We start from the raw sequence: 22831 nt of genomic DNA, 5'->3' as shown, positions 1-22831 counted from the left end.
GAAAATCACTTTGCAGAGGACTGGTTGTTAGTATGAAAAGTACACTTAAATGAATATTACATTTTCATGTATTTTTTTTTAAAGATGGAATGGAGTAATTCAACATTATTTCATTCCCAGCTACCATTTGTGAGGAAAGAAATATAAATTGCAGCAACAGATTCTGAGCACAGATTATCAGTCTTTTAAGACTCTCATGTCTTTCTCTTGTGAATTTATTCTGCTGAAGCAGCAGCTCATAGCATTAGCAAAAGAGTGATCTTCTACCTTCAGTGGTGTTTTTGCATGGGGCAAATACAGGCAGCCATTTACCAAACTGTACATACCATTATTCACAATTTCCCTACTTCTGCAGTTTTCTAGAGTGGTGAGGAACTATTCTAAAATTATCTTCACAAATTAGAATGATGCAAAAGAAAGCTTTCAGTTTGTAAGGATTTTACAGTGGTACCTCGCTTCAGGTTACAAACTCCGCTAACCCAGAAATAGTACCTCAGGTTAAGAACTTTGCTTCAGGATGAGAACAGAAATCATGCTCCGTTGACATGGCGGCAGTAGGAGACCCCATTAGCTAAAGTGGTGCTTCAGGTTAAGAACAGTTTCAGGTTAAGAACGGACCTCCAGAATGAATTAAGTTCTTAACGAGAGGTACCACTGTATTAAAGTTCTTCAGTATAGGCGTTCCTGAATTGATTTTATTATTGGTAAATATCAAGCATGGTTTTTTCTTTAATACCAACTCCCACCACCATATCAAGTAATAGTACATTCTTCCATCCATGTCCATATTGAAATCTCTCCATTGTGATCACATATTGGAATAATATTCCACAATTCTTTTATTGTTACATATCCTTTAATTCTCACCCAGGTCCATATGTTCAAATTCCATTTCCTAGTATTCTAATCTCCTCCTCCAGGACTTTCCATTCGCGTTTCTTCCACTCTTTTCCCAGAGAGAGTACCATAAATTTAGTAGCATCATTCTCTGAATTCACTCCAATTTGTATGTCAAATGCTTTCTGTTAGAACTGAAGAAAGGCAGGACTGAAGTTTTCCCAAACCTCCCCCTATATCAATTACATCAATGCCAGATCCAGATGACCAATTATGGTTTAATCCTCCTCTTCCCCTCCAAGACCTTGTATGAAAGGCATTTTCATTTTACCATGTGCTTTCTCCAATTTTGTCATTTCATCGTCCAGCTTTGCATCAATTTTGTCTCCTAAGTAGTCTCCAGTTCCCTTTTTCAGAGGTTCAGTGGCCATCCTTCATGTATGATTTAGCTGAATTTTGCCATTTTGAAGTGGTCATCAACTGCACATTCAACACAAGTGCTTGAGGCATGTTTTTTTGCTGCTGTGCTCCATGTTCTCAGGTATTCTATCTTTCTCTGCTCTGGCCAAATCACCCAGATCCAACCCAAACTTTTATCAGTCCGGCATTTGAACTATTCCCATTAGTGAGATCACTCTCCCTGCTTTTTTATAGCTTCATCATTTTTATTTTCAATAAAAGCAGCCAATTAACATATCCATAATCATAATCCAATTAAAAACAAAAAACCATTTTTTAAAAAAAAAATCAAATTACAGTCCAAATTATTAATTATTAATTTTTCCCGGCTTCCCATAGTCTGGACTTCTTGAAGTATATCTCCAATATCTTCGTTCCTGCCTTCTTCTTGTTCTCAAATTTTCCACATTCTGATCTTAACGCTTTAAATTACTCTGTCCCTGGCTATGTGATTGTCAATCATGTCAGAAATATTACATCCTTTCATCCATCGAATACAGCTTTATTTGTAAATATGTATTTTTCCAACTGTCTATTTGCCAGTGCAGCTTTTCCTGACTTCATTCCAATCTTCCAATCCAGGCCAAGTCTATCATTTAGAGTTTAATGATGCAGAAACTCTCATGTTGTTAAGTTATTCCAATCCAGGCTGTTGTCCAAACCTGTTGTTTGATGTTAAGCATACTGTTTGCATATTGCAATGTAAATGAGCTGTATTCCACAGATATAAGTCAGTTGGTGATCAATCAGCTTTCAGAGACCACATAATCCCCCCTTCTGGGCCCTAGAAGGGGGGCTACTAGACATCAATTTAGCCTTCTTTCTCACTCGTAATGAAGAAATTCTGCAAACAGATGAAGAAATTCTGCAAACAAATGCCCTGTATGTTATCCCAAATTATTGTCTCAAGTCACTACAAAGTCAGCCAGCAAGCATCTCCCACTTCCCTCTAAGAAGGGAGGGACTCTCATTTTTCCGTGCTGGTTCATATTAACAAGTACCATCTTCTTTCTTCTTTTATCTTTATCAAGTCTTTCAAGTCTAAGTAAAGCTGCACAATTGAATACTTAATTATAAATAGAAGTAGTCCATCTGTACTTTTTTTTAAAGGTTTCTTAATGAGGCTTGGCGTAGAAAAACAATTGTAGGTATTGAGAAGAAAAAAGAATGTACCAATCAACTCCATAATCCAAACACCATGATGTCCGAGCTTAAACACCAGGGGCTGTTCAATTCTACAGGTTTTTTCTCAGTCTTCTTCGGTCCAGACTATGTCTATTTATTGTCCAAATCTAATTATTTTATCAAACAGATATTTCTGGCTATGAGAGTGGCTTCAGAAAGTGCCAGCCATGTTGTGCTCTGGTACCCAATGCTGCTGCTTGCACCTTGATGCAAGCTGACAATCTCGGACAATCTGTGGGTCTATGAGACAGTCCTCCCCCACCCTGGGGAGTCTGCCAGGACTAATTACCCCCATATCAGCCCTGAATCACTGGCACGGCTGAGGTCCAATTGTATGGGAGTCAGCCATTTCTCACCGCCGGAAACAGGAAGCCCTGGAGCTCTGTTCTTAACCTGAAACTGTTCTTAACCTGAGGTACCACTTTAGCTAATGGGGCCTCCCACTGCTGTTGCGCTGCCGCCGCGTGATTACTGTTCTCATGCTAAAGCAAAGTTCTTAACCCGAGGTACTATTTCTGTTTTTTTTTGTTTTTTTTTATAAATACTTTTTTATTAAATTTTCCAATTAAAAAAACAACAATTCAATTATTTCAATTATATCCAATTATACATATACATATCAATTAAGCCAAATATTATGCCAAATCCTTAAAACAATTTTTTTTTCGACTCCCCATGCTCCAAAGTCCTGGGATTTTAAGCAGCTGTTAACATTGCCATCCTAATCCTATTGTCAAAATCTTGCTGTTATCCATCATAGTCCCAATCTTTTCAATAATCCTTCTAGATGTTTTCCTCTCTCTTTTATCTTTCGTCGCAGCTTCTGAGATAAGCATCAAACAAGATTTAACACTGTCCATTTTTCCTGTGTGGGTTTTTTATCCAGTCCAACCTCCCCATAAATCTCTCTTAGTCCAGTATGCCTTTCTTGCCACGTCAACAGTCCGACACAAACCAGCGCCATTTTAGGAATCTCGGATTCTATGCACTCTTCTTCCAAACTTCTTATAGATTTTGCACGAGTCCAGCTTTTGGCGTGGAACAGCTGTTTCACATTATGTATAACCTCTTATGATTGACTTACAGCCTTCCTCGTCCTTCAGCTGGTCCCCGCACTCTGAGACTCCCGTTTGGCTGCTACTATCCATCAATTTTCACATACGCCACAACTCAGCGCCATCTTGAGTGCCTCGGGATGTACCTTCTTCTTCCAAACTGATTATGAACTTAGCGAGAGAACAGCTTTTTAGCGAGGGGCCGTAATTGATTTATAGCTTTCCTCACCTTTCTGCTGAACCCTGCAGTCCGAGACTCCGATTAAACCACAATTAGCTCTCAGATTCCAAAGACGCCACAGCTCGTAAATCCCACTCGTTAGCGGCATTCAGGCAGTACTGATAAACGTTCCGGGGAGGGGGGGGGTTTCCAGTTAAAAAAAAACATTTTCTAAAATCATACCAGATGATAATCCTCTATTTAAATAAGATCCAATGCCACACAGTTCATTTCCATTTCTCATTTGTCTAAAATAGTCAGGCAGTCCGTCCAGGAAAGTTATATGTACGTCTTAAAATATGAAAATAGAAAGTTCACTTCCCTTTTCGTTCCGCCCCAGTCATTCTTTTCTCTTGATAAAATACTCTCTCGGCTCTTCTCACTCAGAAGCTGATAAAGTCCTGGCAGTATCTTCTTCCCTTTCCTTTGAAGCATGTCCATGGTTTTAAATCTAATTATTCTTCTTAATCATGGCGTTCGTGCTCGCATGGGGGGCCTCCAGGAGTTCCGGCTCCCATGAGTGCTTAGCCCAGTCCCCCCCACCCCTCCGAGGTACTATTTCTGGGTTAGTGGAGTCTATAACCTGAAGCGTCTGATTGAAGTGTTCTCCTACTGGTTTCTCTGTCTTGTGATTCCTGATGTTAGATTTCTGTCCATTTATCCTTTGGCGACATAAATCTGACATCAGAAATCACAAGACAGAGAAACCAGTAGGAGAACACTTCAATCTCCCAGGACATTCTATACAAGATCTCAAAGTAGCTGTCTTATTACAAAAGAATTTCAGAAATAGACTGGAAAGAGAAGTTGCTGAACAGCAACTTATTACCAAACTTAAAACCATGGAGAGACCAGGTCTGAATAAAGACATTGGATTCTTATCTCATTATACATGATAAAGCTATCTTTAGCCATCCCACCCCTTGGTTTTTCCTGTAAGACCAATTGCAGTCATTAACAGTCGTCAACAGCTATCAGTCAGTCAATCACCCACTCCCACCACAAGGAGGGAGTAATACCCCTCTCCACCCTCTCACTATATATAAGCAACTAGTGACTTCTGTTTCAGTGTATCTGAAGAAGTGTGCATGCACACGAAAGCTCATACCAATGACAAACTTAGCTGGTCTCTAAGGTGCTGCTGGAAGGATTTTTTTTATTTTGTAATGATTTCTAAACCTTCCAAAAATCAGGTGGTAGAGTCTTCATAGAACTATAATTTCTAAAGGCAAGTGTGAGATCACCTGCTTGGTGCCAGTTGCCATTATAAGAGAACAAGGGAGGCATTCATGGTGAGTTCTGGCATCTCTTTTTCTAGAAAAACAGCACTGACACTAGTCATCTTGGTGATATCCTTGTTTTCTGTGTATTGGGAGGATTTGTGTTTGGGGATGAATGTTCAGATATACAATCTCACCAGCTTTCTGAAATGGTTCACTTTTCCCCATGGAAGTGATATCAAGTGCTTTTCTAAAGATGAAGATCATGTGTCCATTTTGAGATAGTACTTTCTGACATGGAGAACATTACATCATTTTGGCCCAAACAGATTACCATTGTACCATGTAGTGCATCATAATGAACAAGGAAATAAAATTGTAATGGAGGTGTGTACGGATTATGTATATGTCTGTAAACATTTCTGTCATTTATATTTGAAATATTCATATGTGTATAGGCTGCAATTTGGCAGGTAGGCAGGTACGTTTAATGCCCATTAAAATATATGTGTCTATAATGTGTGTGTATGACTGAAAGCATGTTTGGAAACTTTATGTATAATGTTACTTTTATTCATCTCACTAAATGGTGTTCAGGATGCTGAACATAATAATCCAAGTTGCATCAAAGTGATGTAAAGTTACATTGTATTTGATTACAGACAAGTCATAGGTATGGGCAGAATAAAAATAGCAATAATAATATCAAACTCTTGTTACTTGCTTCCAGAGTATATAGTTAGCTTTTGCAGATAAGCCTATAATGTGGGTGGGAACAAATAAGTATCATGAATCATTGGTCTTCTACTACTTATAGCTGTTTCTGCCCTGTGTGTCTTGCATTATTACATACCTCTCCAAGACCTTATTAACAAAACAAATTGAAACATGAAGTGTTAACCATGCAAGTGAGGATTGGACAAATAATTAAATAAATCATTTTAACCAGCTTCCCTTAGTATACTAGGGATAAAAGAGATTTTAAGACACACACACCCCAGCCCTCACTGCTTAAAGTGGTGGATTATTTTCTGCCTATGGATTTGGAGAACGTTATATATCCTTTCATCGGTCTTCACTTGCAGGTTCTTTATTTGAATAAGTAAGTTTTAGTATAATTGTGTCTGCCTAAAGTATTAACATGGGTGTGGGAGAGAGAGAACAGTTGTATAAAGCTTGACCTTGGGTACCTGACAGGACTAAAAATGAATTCCCTGCATTCCCATTCACTTCAGCATATGTGGCAGATTAATAATTTGTTTTGCTTGTTCCAGTGTATTTACCCCTGCTATTAAAGTGAATGAAGGTCATGTATGGAAGAGCTCCATTCCTGAATGGAATGGCAGTTATGTCTTTGCTCCTTATTAAAACGTATGGGAAGTTCACCTGGTGTTGATGAGTGTATCAAATTGCTTCATGTGCATCAATTCTGCTAAGCAGGCTTACGTAGGGATCTTTCAAAAGAAACTTAGGACTGCAAAGGATGTTCCTGATCAGCACCTGTTTATTTGCATATGGAGCATGTCATCAATAATACAGGAGACAAGGTCTTAAAGTCAGAAGAACAGCGAGTGAGGTTGGCATCAATTTTGTTTAATAGAACTTCATAAACAAACTAGTCAATGGTGTAACATGAAACTGACAGCTTTCATTACAGTAAAATATATGTCTTTAATTTAGTGGTTTTATGTAAATGTGACCCTATTTTTTCTTTTCATATTTTTTCCCTGTGTTATAGCCTTAATTGCAAAGAGATTAATTTTACTTCCTCTGCTATTCACAGAGGGCGACGAGACAGGAGTGATGGATAATCTACTTGAGGCACTGCAATCTGGGGCAGCATTCAGGGATCGCAGGAAACGAACGCCAAGAACTCAGGGTAGGACATTTACTGAACTTGGGGGGTGAGGAAATGTATCTAATGTTCAAAGTCAGGGAGAAAGGGAGTCTGTTTGGGGAAAGCTTGTATTACTGTTTTTGACTCATGTGAAAGCTCAGCAGGACATGTGTATGCAATCACAATTTTTAAAATTCTAACTGTATCTACAGATAATTGTAGAGGGCAAAAAAGAAAGGAACATAGGGTTCCCTGTGGGCATTAAATATAAATATATAAACACTCCACAGTTTGTGGAACATCACTGAAAATCATCATCATAATTAAATTGACTTAGCCAAAATCTTTAGACTCTGGGAATTGTTAATTTTTATTATAGTTAGATTATGTTTATTTGCTTGCTGCACTTTGGCATCAGTCAATCTATTTTTGCAGAGGTATATCTTGCTTTGTATATTTAAGTCGAGCAGTTACTGATCCAAGATTGGTCCTGCCAAGAAGCATCCTGTGCCTGCTCAGCCAACTCTTACAGTGGGGAGGGAGAACACACTCTGCGCAGACTTCTTGGAAAAGAGGAGAAAGCATTTGAAGTTGAAGCAGGAATTAGCTTGAGAGACTGTGGTATGACTGAAGGCACAAATATAGGAGTTGGAAGAGGAAATTGACCTTTTGATTTCCACACACTAGGATCAGAAGTTTCAGTTGTGGTACATGAGGACGAGGAAGAAGGGAATGGGTGAACCCAAGGCTTATGATTATCTGTGCACATAAGACTATAACCTACTTTAGTGTTACTTAAAAGTGATCTATGAATATAAAAATGCATACATATTTGCTAACCATTTGTTAATATTTACTATATGCCCATTTTCTATTGTGTATATATTTACTTTGCAAAGAAAAAGAGATGGTTTAGTGCTAGGTCTCAATATAGGCACAGGGAGAGTGGGGTATAATTTACCAGCTGAAGATAGCAATAGATTGTATTGTAATTCTACAGAATTCTAGGACAGAGATGCAATGTAATGCTTCCTTGTTCCTTTGTTAGATCCTGGAATATTAGCCTTCATTGGTTGTAGTTGGGGCTGAGGAAGATTGTTACATCTCCTTCCTTCCTTGTTCAACTCCTGTTCATATGAAATTTCTAGGAATTTTAAATATGATAATGAAAGGGAACCGGGGGACAGACTCCTTATGCAATCTTACAAAATTGTAAGCTGTCAACAAATTTGATTATTGTAGAAGATTATTATGAGTAATCTTTGACTCGGAGGTGGAATTGTATCCAGTGTACCTGTGTTTATAGAAATAGTATTAGCTAAAATGTTTTCTGATACATAGATAAGACAGAATGCTCCCAGGTATAAAGGAGGATTCTCTTTGTTGAGACAAAGGAATATGTTTTCCTTAGCTTCTTTACTTTCTAATCAGTTTACGTTGTCTAATATTTTCACAAATAGCCTTCACAAATCCTACTGATTGCCCTGTAGAGTAAATTCAAATAGAAAGTTGTAGTATTGATCCTACCATAATGTGTTGTAAATGTCACATATTAGTTTGTGCATATTAAAGGCTTATTGTAGTCTGAAGTGCAGGTGTCTGAGGTACAAGTCCACAAAATAAAGTGTATATGTCATGCTTCTTTTTATGTACTTTTGACACTGCATGCCTACCTTTCCCAAGGGCTCAGTATTGTATCCTAATACAGGTTTAGACATACAGATTTAATAGTAAAAACTGTATTTCAGGTGTCCATTCATATGTTACAAAACATGGTACAGCAAACTAATGGTTTATTTATTTGATTTTGACTGAATGAAATATAATTAAATATTGTTGCACAAACTTTCTGCCTGTTTATGCTGTAAAAAGGAAAAGTGCCCCCTATGTATTCACTGAGATTTTGACTGTTGTAATTCAGTCAGCTGCATGTGAGCAAAATGTTTGCTCTTCTATCTACTGCACATCTACATGATATATGATTAAATCACACTGGCACTGAAATATTTTAAGAGGTCACAATTTCTCTCTCTCCTACTTATGTAAATATTGTAAAGGGGACGAGTATTTTAAATGTGGAATTTGAATCTTACCTGGCTTTCATGTTTAATGATTCAATGATAGTGAAATCCCTTCTCCTTTAAACAATTCTGCCAGCATCCTGTCATACCAGAAACTTCTTAAAATGACATATGTTGAACAGTATCCATCACTCTTTCACCAATTATCCATGACCTTTTATCCTAGCCTCAGGCTATGAGATTATAAAACAAGACCAATTCTGAAATATATTCCCTCTAATATTAGTTTAAGCATCCCCCCTCACATTTCTAACAATTTTTCTTTTTTAAAAAAATCCACTAAGCTGCTAAATCTTTTACCATCGAATTACATTTCTGGAAACCTTAATAGCTGCTGCCCTTTTAGGAGTGTCCTAGTTCAGAAATACAGCTACAGTGTTACCATGTGCCATCATTTCCCCCTTTCTAATTACAGCAAAGTTATAGCTTTGAGGTACATACTATGGCTGTTTAGCCGTTACCTGTGGTCTAAACCACTGAGCCTCTTGGGCTTGCTGATTAGAAGGCCAGGGGTTCGAATCCCCATGACGGGGTGAGCACCCATTGCTATGTCCCAGCTCCTGCCAACCTAGCAGTTCGAAAAGTAGATAAACAGGTACCACTCTGGCAGGAAGGTAAACGACATATATGCAGCATTGCACCCAGCAGGACTTACTTCAAAATAAACAATCATAGAATTGGGTTGTTAGCCCATTTTTAGATTAGCAGTTAATTTCATAAATATGCAAGCGTTCCAGTTCTTATGCCATGGACCGTTATTATTTATACCCCACCCATCTGGCTGGCGTTCTTATGCAGATATTCCAGCTAGTGTGGGTTTTCCAGTTTGTTATAATTCTAGAATTTTGCCTTGGCAATTACGATATCATCATGTATATAAAGGTCCTTTTCATGGTGTATGCAGACCTAGTTTTTGAGCTGGGGTCTATGTGGGAATGCTTTTATAGCTGTAACATATACCTTCCGCATTATGTGGCTGAAGATAATGAAGTTCTTGCCCTGTGTTCATGTTTCTCATAAGTGTGTTGCACTTCAGAAATACTAAACATCTCTTGCTTATATGGTTTTATTTGGTTCCTTAAGTCTTGCTTACTTTAAAAAAATATTAATTCTTCATATCTATTACTATTTATTAAATTTTTATATTGCTCTTCATTCAAAGATCACAGGGTGATTTACAACATAAAAACACAAAATACGTAAAATAATAGCAACAAACCACAACCCATACCAAACATTTAAAAGGTCATAGATTGTTTAATTAGCCAAAAGCTTGGTTGAAGAGGAATGTTTCTTCCCAGTGCCTAAATATATGTAATGAAGGCACCAGGTGAGCCTCCCTGGAGAGAGCATTCCACAGATATGGAGCCACCACACAAAAGGCCTGTTCTCGTGTTGCCACCCCCTGGACTTCTCATGGAGGGGTCACACAATGAAAAGCCTCAGATAATGATCACAGAGCCTTGATTTGCTTATCTGGGGAGAGGTGATCCTTAAGATACTGTGGCCTTGAGCCATTTTAGGCTTTAAATAGCCTCATTTTAAGTGGTGCCCTCCCATCAGATGTCAGGGAGATAAAAAAAATTACACAACTTTTAGGCAACATATGAAGGCAGCCCTGTTCGGGGAAGTTTTTAATGTCTGACATTTTATTTTATAGATAGATATAGATATATAGATATATTGCTGGAAGCCACCCAGAGTGGCTGGGGAAACCCAGGTAGATGGGTGGGGTATAAACAATAAAAATTATTATTATTATTATTATTATTATTATTATTATTATTATTATTATTATAGCTCAAAACCAGCACTTTGAATTGGACACAGAAACTAACTGGCAGCCAATGGAGTCATGCCAGGATTGGTGTTATATGCACAAATGATTTTGCTTCAATGAGCAACCTGGCTGCTGAATTCTGCACCAGATGGAGTTTCTAGATCATTTCAGAGGCAGCCCCACCTATAATGCCCTGCATTAATTTAACCTAGGGCTTTACCAGAGCATAGAGAACAGAGCTACGATACCCTTGCAACTGATGCAGCTGACCCACCAGCCGTAGCTGATGGAAGGCACTCTGTGCTACTGAGGCCCAGTTGACAGCAATAGATTCAGAAGTACCCCCAAGCTGCGTACCTGCTCCTTCAGAGGGAGTATAGCTCCATCAAGAGCAGGCAACCCACCATCCATCTGGTCTAACAGTGCCTCAGTCCTGTCTGGATTCTGCTTTAGTTCATTGTCTCTCATCTAGTCCATTACTGAAATGTAAGCCCATGGTCTTTTGAAACCAAAGCTTGCTTTATTTTTTAGAAAGAGATTATTACGTTGTTTTGGATTAACAATGCTTTGTGCTCAATTAACAGAAAACAGTTCTTTATCACTAACAGGTCTATTATATGTTTTATATGTTTCAGCCCATTTCAATGCATGTAATTTATAATCATATCCCCCCAAAAAATGTTATTTAGTAATTGCTTTAGTCACAGACATCCATGAACTGTCCTGAGGCAATATAAAAACCTATATTCAGTAAATTACTTCAATTTCTCATGCTGCTTATTTTGTAATAGTTCTAAAATAAGTAAGAACTAAATTATATATCTTAGAAGAGTTGGTTGTAAGCAACAGTCTTGGGAAGATATATTTACTTAGCACATGATTTAATCATTGTTTGGATGGAGAAAAATATAAAGATACCTTTGTTTTAAATAATAATAATAAATAAATAATAATCAGTAATTTCTAATTATTTGACTTCATTTTAATCATTTGGCTTGATAAATACTTTGTAGGAGGTTCCAAGAAATAGCCATTTGGGAAAATTTTAGTTCATTTTTTTCTTTCTTTTTCTGAAATAAAGATTCAGGCAGTCCTTGTCCCTATCAGTCCTATCAATCTGTGACACATCATACTTTTTGTCAATGCCTTGGCATAATAATGCACTGGATTAGCAGCAATGCATTAAGACTCAAAGCATACTAGTCTGAGGCACTGTTAGTATGCGACTGAACTGCCCAGGTAAGTAGCATTCAACCTGAACTGAAAGGGGGTCTATTTCCCCTAAAATTTCAATTATGTCATTCTAGCAGGTAGATACCTTAGGGGTGTTCCTTGATTGTCACTGAAAGTATAAGTCATGTGGCATGAAGCCATTTATCAGTGTAAGTTATAACTCTGCCTGGATAACAGTGGTCTGACTGCAATTAACCATACTGTCAGGGACTGGCTGGACACCGAGGAGTGGAAGCTGGATACTGATGAGTGGACACTGGGAGAGAGGGGTTGGATACTGACTTGGAAGAAGGGAAACATGAACTGAGGGAACATGTAACTGTTCGGTTTCTGTTAATTGGTTCTCATGGGAAACTTACATATTCTTGCTTCACACAATTAACTCAAGGCAGTGTCAATTTACTCTTGGCAGAAAGCCAAGGTCTGCCTGACCTGGAAACTACTCTCTGATTGGTTAATGACCAGCACTGAACTCTGTTATCTAGGAATGCTAGCACAGTTGTTTCTTGTTGGGTGTTAGGAGTAGGAGTGCTGTGTGTGGTTGGAGAGAGAGGGGGGATTTATTTTGCTTTGCTTTGTATGCAGAAACTCTGCTGCTTTTATTTTCTTTTAATAAATCCTGTAAATAGTTATTCTGCATCTAGCCGACTAGTCATTTCCACCTCAACTAGCTTCTGCGCTGTGCAGGAAAACTCTGCTACGTTTGGGCTAAAGCCACTAGAGCTATGTCTGACACTTTCAAAATTCTAAGAGTAACAGCCAGAAGATGAGAGTCAGAGGCAGGAGAAGCTGCAGGATTGGAAAGTGAAGAACAGTTGCAGGAGGAGGGAGAGATAAGTCAGGTGTAGACTCAAGGGCTTTCACACTTCCTCATCTTGCCCCCACCCCTCCTGCTTCACTGTCTCCCAATACCAGAGGAGGATTGAAGTGAGAGGAGTAGAGGCAGGTTACACAGATGCATAGTCTGTGCCTGCTTGCACACAGCTTGAGTGGGGAAGATATGTAAGCTGAGGTCAGGGGCAGGGCCTCTCTGTTGTAGATACTGCCTCATTGGGTGAACACTAAGAATAGCTGAGAGACAGAGGGCTGATGGACATGCCTTTCCCTAACTTGTAGGTGTACATTTGACAATACAAAGTTAATTCCTCACTCTGGATATTCCATGGCACATACCTTGTTTTTTTTTTGTATTATTGTGTATTTTAATGCTGAGAACTGCTCTGAGATTTTCAGATGAAGGGCAGTATACAAATTTAATAGTTAAAATAAAAAATGTCAGGAATCATCATCAGATATTTCACTTTCATTTAGTTAGCTCATGTCTCAATTAGACAGAAATAATACAGTGTGCTGTATGTACTCATCATACTTACAGTATTCAAGTTCTAAATTTTCTGATGATTATTCCATAGCTTCATGCAAAAGAGAAACAAAAGTGAACATTGTGGGAGCCTACCTCCCAAAAAAAGCTTTATGATGATGAAAATCAGTTTCAAGTAGATTCACAATTTAGTGGAGAGCTTTGTGCACAAATTGGATTGCTACCATTGTTTATTTGTTAACAACCAGATGACAGTTCTTTCTAAGCTTGAAAGTAAGAAAATAACTGTGTTCAGTTATAAAAAGTGATGGAAAGAAGAGATAGTTTTCCCTAGGGATCCTGGAGGGCAGTTTCAACTCTTCCCACCAACCAGTCAGGCAGGGTTCCCATCAGAGAACCTTTTTAAGGGAAGAGCCATCCCATTCTACCCATTCCAGCTGGCAGATCAAGGATGATCCATCCATACACTGTTCTCTACTAATATGGAGGAAAAGCTGCACAAGTGGCAACAAAACATAATAATATTGATAACAAGGACAGGAAACAGGTAGAAAGACCATCCACACTTTTATTAAAAAGGTAAAGGTAAAGCACCCCTGACAGTTAAGTCCAGTTGCAGACGACTCTGGGGTTGCAGCGCTTATCTCGCTTTACAGGCCGAGGGAGCCGGCGTTTGTCCACAGTTTTTCCTGGTCATGTGGGCAGCATGACTAAGTCACTTCTGACGAAACCAGAGCAGCACACGGAAATGCCGTTTACCTTCCCACCAGAGCAGTACCTATTTATCTACTTGCACTGGTGTGCTTTCAAACTGCTAGGTTGGCAGGAGCTGGGACCGAGCAATGGGAGCTCACCCCATTGCGGGGATTCAAACCGCTGACCTTCTGATCAGCAAGCCCAAGAGGCTCAGTGGTTTAGACCACAGCACCACCCTAGGCAGCCCTAATTCTAATTGCCAAAAGTGGCCACCCCAACATCCCAGAACGATAAGCAACTTCCAGAAGACTATGTGGGCACTACCCTCCAGGAACCCTGGGAATAGAAAATCATTGTAAGAATTTCCATTCCCTCCCCAGGGATCCTGGAGGGCAGTTCCAAGTCTGGGACATATAAGAGCGATAGCGTTCAAGGTGTGCTACCTAAAGGCAGGTAATGGGTGAAATACCCTCTGGAGCACCATCTACTTCAGTGCAGCAACTGCAGACACTCAGGAATCAACCTTGTATTGCTTTGGAAAGGTAGGCAAGGAGGCTGAAGTAGCCACCTTACAAATATCCAGAATAGGGAAACTCCTTGAATGCAGCTGAAGTAGCAGCCCTCCTCAGAGAATGAGCTGTGAGACCACCCAGAGGCACTTCTCCAAGTATCCCCAAAAGAAATGAACAGTGCTTCTGGTTTCCAGAAAAAAAAGGCCTGTCCAGGTAGAAATTCACAGCTCTCCTCATATCCGGGGTGTGCCACAAGCATTCCCAATCAGACTAGATTAGGGCAAAAGGATGGCAAAACCACTTCTGTGCCCTATGAAAAATGAGATTCACCTTTGTCACAAGAAACCCTCAAGAAACCCTGGAAATAGAAATTCACAGTAAGAATTTCCATTTTTCTTTTGAATGCATATTATGGTACATATGGTACATAATAATGTAAGCTGCTTTTGGCTATATTGTCAGTATTATGTACCCTGAAGCACAATGCACATTAATTAGAAAGAAGGCAGCTTTTTGGCAAATTCTCTTCAGTGAAAGTCATGTTAGGAAAGGATTATATGAACTTGTTTTCCTTCCAACGTACCATATATACTCAAGTACAGTGGAACCTCGGTTTATGAACACCTCGGTTTACGAATTTTTGGTTTACGAACACTGCGGACCCATCTGGAATGGATTAATTCACATTCCATTACTTTCAATGGGAAAGTTCGCTTCAGTTTATGAACGCTTCAGTTTATGAACAGACTTCCGGAACCAATTACACCCATGCTTTGGGTTAAGTACGCTTCAGGTTGAGTACTCCGCGGACCCGTCTAGAATGGATTAATCCACTTTCCATTACTTTCAATGGGAAAGTTCGCTTCAGTTTATGAACAGACTTCCGGAACCAATTGTGTTCATAAACTGAGGTACCACTGTATAAGCCTACTTTTTCAGCACCAAAAATGTGCTGAAAAGGCTGCCCTCGGCTTATATTTTAGTGAGGCAAGCGATGGTGGAGAAAAGCACAGGATGGGGGTTCAGAGAAGCGCTGCGCTGTGACTCTCCAAACCCCTGTCCTATGCCTGCTCTGTGCGAGGCGGTGGGAGGGGAGAAGCGGTGAGGAAGGGATCCTTCCTTGCCACTTCTCCCCCCCACCCCGCTGCCGACAGCTGGGAAAGGCATAGGGTGGTATTTATTTTTATTTTTGATATTTACCAGTAGCTGCTGCATTTCCCACCCTCGGCTTATACTCGAGTCAATAAGTTTTCCCAGGTTTTTTTTTAGGTCAAATTAGGTGCCTCAGCTTATATTCGGGTCGCTTATACTCGAGTATATAAGCACTTCTTTTTATTAATAATTTTCGTTCTCTTGCTCTCCATTTTTACTGTGCATTATCAGTTCCCAAAAATGTTTTTAATGGGACTGATATACATATTGCTAGCAACCTTTTATCCAAAATACTTTAAACTGAAAAAAAATATTCCCAGCCTCAGACTTTGAATGTACAGTGGTACCTCGACTTACGAAGACGATCCGTTTTGTGGCTGTCTTCGTAAGTTGAAGTCTTCGGTTGTTGAAGCGCCCATTCTGCGCATGCGCGAAGCACGATTTCATGCTTTTGCGCAGGCGCCGACCACGCGTGTGGTGAAAAGACTTCCGGGTTTGTCGACTTCGGAAGTCGAAACCTTCGGAAGTTGAGTCGTTCGGATGTCGAGGTGCCACTGTACAAGATATGTGCATTTAACTTGAGTAAATTCAGCTTTTTTGCTCAAGTCTTCCAAGCAGTAAAGCACATAGATGATTTGATTGTTCAGTTTAATCTGCCAATGAAACAAATCCTCAATCTCACATGGAATTACAGACATTTTGAGACCTTATCAATAAATGTTTGATCCACTCAAGAGACAGCAGTGGAAGTTCCCAATTGCCATATTTATCACCAAAAAAACCACCAGCAGCAAATGAGCCCATGCAATCAACCTCTGAAGCTGAACCACAGACAACCACTTTGACTGCAAGTGGCTATTGGTGACCCTAAATTGTCCTCCTTTCCTCTCTTGAAACAACATCAAGAGCAAAAGAGCAAAACAATTGTCATGCACCTATAAGTACTGTGCTCTATGGGTCATTTCCCGGTTTTTAAAGGATTGTCTTGACCATATACCAGACATCCCCAAACTTCGGCCCTCCAGATGTTTTGGACTACAATTCCCATCTTCCCTGACCACTGGTCCTGTCAGCTAGGGATCATTGGAGTTATAGGCCAAAACATCTGGAGGGCCACAGTTTGGGGATGTCTGCCATATACTATTTACACACTATCCTTGGAACATAACCCCCCACATAAGTTGTAAGTTGACAGTAGTTATTTTGTGCTTGACAAAGAGAACTGTGTGACTAGGGGCAGAATTCTACAGAATTCCTAAGTTACTCTGAGCATCATTTACAAAATGGCTTTCTGGAAGTGGGGAATGCTGCAGCCCTTACATTGCAGTAAGTTATTATGATTATTATTAATAAGTCCTAGTTAAAATTAAGATAGCTAGCTAACTGATTACTTCTATAGTACGTTTTCAGTCTTCATCATTGCTACACCGCACACTTAGAAGTAGGCATCACTGAACATAGTGAAATTGACATCTAAGTTCACATACCTATGATTCTGGTTCCTGTGGCTTATTTGCTTCTTGATCTATGTAGTTGTCTGTCTCTTGTTGGGAGACAATGAATCTCAAATGTCCAGTTTTCAAAATTTTAACATTTCTATCTTTGTGGAGCCACATATGATGAAAATGTAATGTTCACATTGAGAAACACTGTAATAGTACACTAAGCATATTAAAATCATGGAGATGTGAATGTTCAGCAAATCTCTTGCTCTTGAGAGATGGTTCCCTGCTTAGCTGAGTTGTACATTCTCTCTATCTCTCTTTCAATCACACACACAGCACAGCACAGCACACAACACACACACATTGTTGAATTCAGAAAAAAAACTAGGAAAGAAGGAAATTGGTTAAAGAACTGCATGAATGTCAGAAGTGCATTAAAAATACACAGCAGGAGGCTTGAAAGCATTTTCCAAATTATAAGGAGGATTGATAACATGAAGACGGTTACTCTCTTCTTCACAGATGAGATTTTTTTTTAAAAAAGTGAAATGCTACAATTTGCAACAATAGTAAGTAAGTAATCAGGCAAAGTGCATTATAGAGAGAAGAATAAAACCAAGTAACTCTATAACAGTTGCAAGCAAGTGTAAAATTTTAAATGGGCTTAGCTTTAGTTGCCAACAACTTCTTCAGCAAGATTTATCACCCAGTCCTCTGCCAGTCAGGGCATACAGTACTGAACTAGATGAAGCAATGGGCTGATTCCATATAAGACAGCTACATTTGTTCAAGTGATGAGAGGCCTTAGGCTTCCAATTTGGGATTATGCTGCCTGATTCACAAATATAATTTTACGTGAAATCAGCTGATAGAACTTGTTTTCATGTTATGTAACAGAGATTTACCAAAGTCTTCTTTGGTGGGTTTTTATTTATTTATTCACACATTCAATATTTTCCCCTATTTGAAGCAGAAGTTTTGAAGACATTTCACCTAATAGTTATTTCAATGCTTTTGGTGTGGTCATAGGCATTGGATCTTTAGTATCATATTTATTGCCATAATAGTGTGCTGGTCACTCACCCATCATTGTCCTATAGTCCCCAGCCAAACTGAGAGATCTGGGGTGTTATTTTCACAGCAGCTATACTTGCTTTGTTTCACTGCAGCATTTGGTGTCTGTCTTGGTTCTCATTTTTATTGATTTCATTCAGACTTTCCCTTCCTTGATGGTTATTATTATGCTGATCATCAGTGTCCAGCACCTAATCCTTAAAAGTTTTTTAGGCCTCTCCTGAAATGCTGTGTTTTATAGGCTTGCCATATGGAGAGTTCTATATAAAATAAAATGTGGTACAATACTTTTCATTCATTAAATAGCTTTCAAATAATTTATCATTCATGGAGAACATAAAACTATCACTTAGCTAGATACATAAAAGATACATAAAAGCAATAATAGTGAAGATTTCTTGAATTTAACAATATTGAGTTTTATTAGTCTAATCAAACTTGATATACATGTGTGCATTTGGTACACTAGATTGCTGGCATGGCATTTATTGGCTGGAAGCAATTCATTTTTAATTCATGAGAGGCTATTTGAACATTGTGGAGTGTGCTTTTGTATTACACATTTTTTTTCACAATTAAGAGATATCTCTTAACCTACACATTCTTTGTCAAAGAAAAAGCAGAAGGGAAAACATACTTCGTTGCACTATTATGCTTACTATTATGGAACTGCGCATAGCTGGAATTCTAGCAAAAGGCTGAAGGCCAACCATCTTTTATTAGAAGCATGAATACTAATGTTAACATGATGATTTTGTTATACCAGAGGAACATTTATATTATGCTATATATATTGTTCAATGATGAAGGACAACAGAAGTGAGAAACAGTGTATCCTGCAGAGTACTCAACATTCCTATGCATTCAGTCATTCTCATTATGTACTGGAAGTTCAAGGTTACATCTTTCTTACAGTTAGCATGCATTGTACTATTCAATACCAAATGTGTTATATCATAGAAATCAAAACAGTTTTGTGTCCTTCTACATCTTATGCTTTCAAACAAAATGCAGCTGTGTTTGAATCAGAGGCCTGGAATGTATCATAACCAAGCAGGGTTAGTGTTAAGGGTCAGTACAACCAGCTACTTGCTGAGGACCATGCTTCAAGAAGGAACTCCCTTCTGGGCCTCCTCCTGTTGCCGCTCGATGCAAAACTGCAGATATTGTCAATAGAAAGGGACAAATATAATAATAAATCCTAACCTCATATATACATTGATGGAATCTGGAACTGATGGTTACTGACCAGAAAAATATATTTTGTGCACAGCAGCAAACTAACTGTAGGAAAAAGGCAAAGTCAATGTTCGAGATCACTAGGAAAGGGATTGAAAAGTCTAAAAAATATGCATGTTGTATGCAAACTGGATAGAGAAAAGTAACTCTGTTCTTGTTTGTTTGTTTGTTTGTAAGGGTGTTTATGAACTGCCAGCTCATAAAAAGAATATGTGGACAGTGTAGAATAGAATAATTAAAATTATAAAAGCATAAAACACAGAAAAAATATCAATAATATTAGAACTAGGATCATACAATGAAGCTGAAGGTCCAGGGCAAACAAAATGAAGTACTTATTCCACCTCCACATAGTTACTGCTACCACAACATGGCAGGTAAATTTGTTACCGCAAGATCTAGCAGTGCCCAGCAACTTGAATGACTTTAGGAGCGGATTATACAAATTCAGGAAGAGTTAGGCTGTTAATGACTAATAGTCATAGAATCATAGAGACCACAAGGGCCATCCAGTCCAACCCCCTGCCAAGCAGGAAACACCATCAAAGCATTCCTGACATATGCCTGTCAAGCCTATGCTTAAAGACCTCCAAAGAAGGAGACTCCACCACACTCCTTAGTAGCAAATTCCACTGCCGAACAGCTCTTACTGTCAGGAAGTTCTTCCTAATGTTTAGGTGGAATCTTCTTTCTTGTTGTTTGAATCCATTGCTCCGTGTCCGCTTCTCTGGAGCAGCAGAAAACAACCTTTCTCCCTCCTCTATATGACATCCTTTTATATATTTGAACATGGCTATCATATCACCCCTTAACCTTCTCTTCTCCAGGCTAAACATACCCAGCTCCCTAAGCCGTTCCTCATAAGGCATCGTTTCCAGGCCTTTGACCATTTTTGTTGCCCTCTTCTGGACACGTTCCAGCTTGTCAGTATCCTTCTTGAACTGTGGTGCCCAGAACTGGACACAGTACTCCAGGTGAGGTCTGACCAGAGCAGAATACAGTGGTACGATTACTTCCCTTGATCTAGATGACTAGTCATGATGACTAGTACTTACTACCTTCAGTAACAGAGGCAATATGCTCTAAGCATCAGCTGATGATGAATAGGAGGGAGATATTGCACTCATGTTCTGCTTATGGGCTTAGCCACTATAAACACAGAATGTCTAGGCGGACCTTTGGTCTGATCCAGCAGGGCTTTTCTTATATTAAGGTAGGTGAATGGGCAGCAGTGAAGAAACAGACTGGTTCAGGAAGAGCATCTTGCCCAAGTGTTCCTTTAAAATCTCGAGTTGTCACAAAAATGAAGCTGTCAAAGCTGCATTTAGATTATACTGCTTCAGAAATATCATTAGATGAACATAAGACTCCACAGACACATAACTGGAAATCCACATTTTTCATCTGCTCACCTCATCAGCTTGTGACTAATTCATCTGAATGAAGTCTTCCAACCCACTGGAGGCTTTATAAACCTATTTATAGTTTCTATCCCTCCATGGACCTGCATAAACACAGAAATTGCCAAGCACATAGTAGTACAAAATGAATCACAAGATGTGAAGACCAAGGTGAAATTCATATGGCTATTTGTAAAAGATGTGTGTGCCGCAGAACAGACAGAAGAGGGTTTAACTATTATCATCTTTTGATATGTGATCTTCTGTTTCTGATATGCTCTGATATGCTCTAAAGAAATTAGGAGATGGCCATTCTCCAATTCCTGTCTCACCTCATTTTTCAAAAGTCTCTCTGGTGATGGTATGTTGCCGTCCTGACAGTTTTGTGCAGTAAGTGTCAAAGCATGCAGAACTGTGCCAAGCCAGTAAATAAGCCTGCACTTGCTTTGTCATATTTTCCATTTATCATAATCCATACAACATTCTGGGAACCTTTTTTTTTTCAGGAGGGGCACTGGATACTCCTTTTTTTCTTTAAAAGCATGTGTGTGTAAATGTAGCACTTCTTTTCATTAGAAGGTTAGAGCTTAAATTTAGGTTCTGCTACCTCCACTATACTTTTCATATTTTCCAGCAATAAACATTAAACTTTGCAGGTCCAGAATCACCTCTGCATGATGTGGTATATGACTTCACTGAATGAGATTTCACTACAATATACTATATGTTTATTTTCCTGGAATTTTAAGTGTGACTCTCAAATTGGCAAAGCAAAATAATAAAGGACATCTAGTTGTTGTTACGGTCATTATTTGAATGTATAATTAGGTAAGCAACCATGACTTCCCCCTTCCCCCTACTCCCACCACACACATACACACCACCTGCAAAGTCTCTTCTAAGATTTTTCTGTTATAACAGAGGTTCTTAATAAATAAACAAAAATAGTATTTTAAGAAGCATTAGCTCTTCCTTTAAGTTATAAACCAATCCAGAAGTGATTTTCTAGTAAATGAAGCTTGATTGCAGTGCTAATTTTAATTCCGTGCCGATTTTCATATTGTTCAGAAGCAAGCATCCATTACTGATAACAAATGGTGTTCAGAAGTCAAAGGATTGCTGTGTCTGCATCCATCTCAGCTCTGTGAGGAGCACCAATGTGAAATTAATATATTAGGCTTACATTTGCTTCCATACAACATGAATTTACAAGCTAACACTGTCTTGTTGCCATCATGAAATGATACATAATGTGAGTTTCTTTAAAGACAGACTCAAGGCTTTCACCTTGAAATTTTCTGAAGTTGTTTGGTCATCATCACAAATAAGCCTTCTAACTTCCTTTCTTTGGATATTAAAACAACTGAATTTATTTACAGATAGAGATAGGTATAAAGATGAGATGGAAATTACACCTGGAGAGAATGCTGTTGCACTTAGGCCCTTCTCATAGGTTTCTGGTTGCCCACTGTAAGAATAGGATGATGGGCTAGATTGGCAATTGATCCAGCAGGTGGTTCTTACCTTTATGACTGCTCTGAAAAAATAACAATTTATTCTCTCATTAACTCCATTATAAATTACTTCCATTTGTACAATCTTCTCTTTAGAAAGAAACCACTTGTAATCTTCTTTGGTGGGGGCTGGTGTGGAATAAGTCTTATTCCTTTGCAATAATGTTATATAAAGCACTCTCTCTTTAGGAATACTGCTCAGAGCTTCTTTGGATTAAAGCCAATGGGCAGTATTTATATTCCACCCCCCCCCAAAAAAAGAATTTTATTTATTTTTCCATTAAATACAAAGATGACAAAACAACAGCAATAAGTTATCAAGTGCTACATTATTATGAGTATTCATATGCCATTCATAATACGTATTCAATAAACTTACCTATGCAGTGTTTATTTATGTATCCTCTCGATAAGTTTTCCTGCGAGGAATGTGGAGTAAAATTATTTTGGATCTCATTCATAACAGAAAAGAAGCCATGTCTCACCAATAGTGCCTTATGTTACCCTTCACTGGTGGGTAAGAGCATCACCCCAAACTTTATTTAGCCAGACTTCTTTGGGATTTTAATAT

At 38.7% G+C, this 22831-nt stretch overlaps 1 protein-coding gene across 7 annotated transcripts in view; it reads left to right on the top strand.

Moving 5' to 3' along the window:
• DIAPH2 (diaphanous related formin 2) overlaps positions 1–22831 on the top strand; it is a 352029-nt gene that overhangs the window by 260665 nt on the left and 68533 nt on the right. For 5 of the 7 annotated variants that reach the window (XM_060270208.1, XM_060270207.1, XM_060270209.1 and 2 more), the window contains 2 exons: positions 6760–6855; positions 7276–7627. In XM_060270208.1, the coding sequence (XP_060126191.1) occupies positions 6760–6855; positions 7276–7478 (299 nt within the window). In that variant the 3' untranslated portion in view covers positions 7479–7627. Of the gene's footprint in view, positions 1–6759; positions 6856–7275; positions 7628–22831 lie in introns of those variants that run through there. The other 2 variants (XM_060270211.1, XM_060270210.1) reach the window with 1 other exon arrangement.

The sequence above is a fragment of the Zootoca vivipara genome, chromosome Z (assembly GCF_963506605.1).
Source record: "Zootoca vivipara chromosome Z, rZooViv1.1, whole genome shotgun sequence".
Taxonomy (NCBI): Eukaryota; Metazoa; Chordata; class Lepidosauria; order Squamata; family Lacertidae; genus Zootoca; species Zootoca vivipara.
Note: the sequence above shows the minus strand (reverse complement) of the source record. Positions and strands in the feature narration are given on the sequence as shown.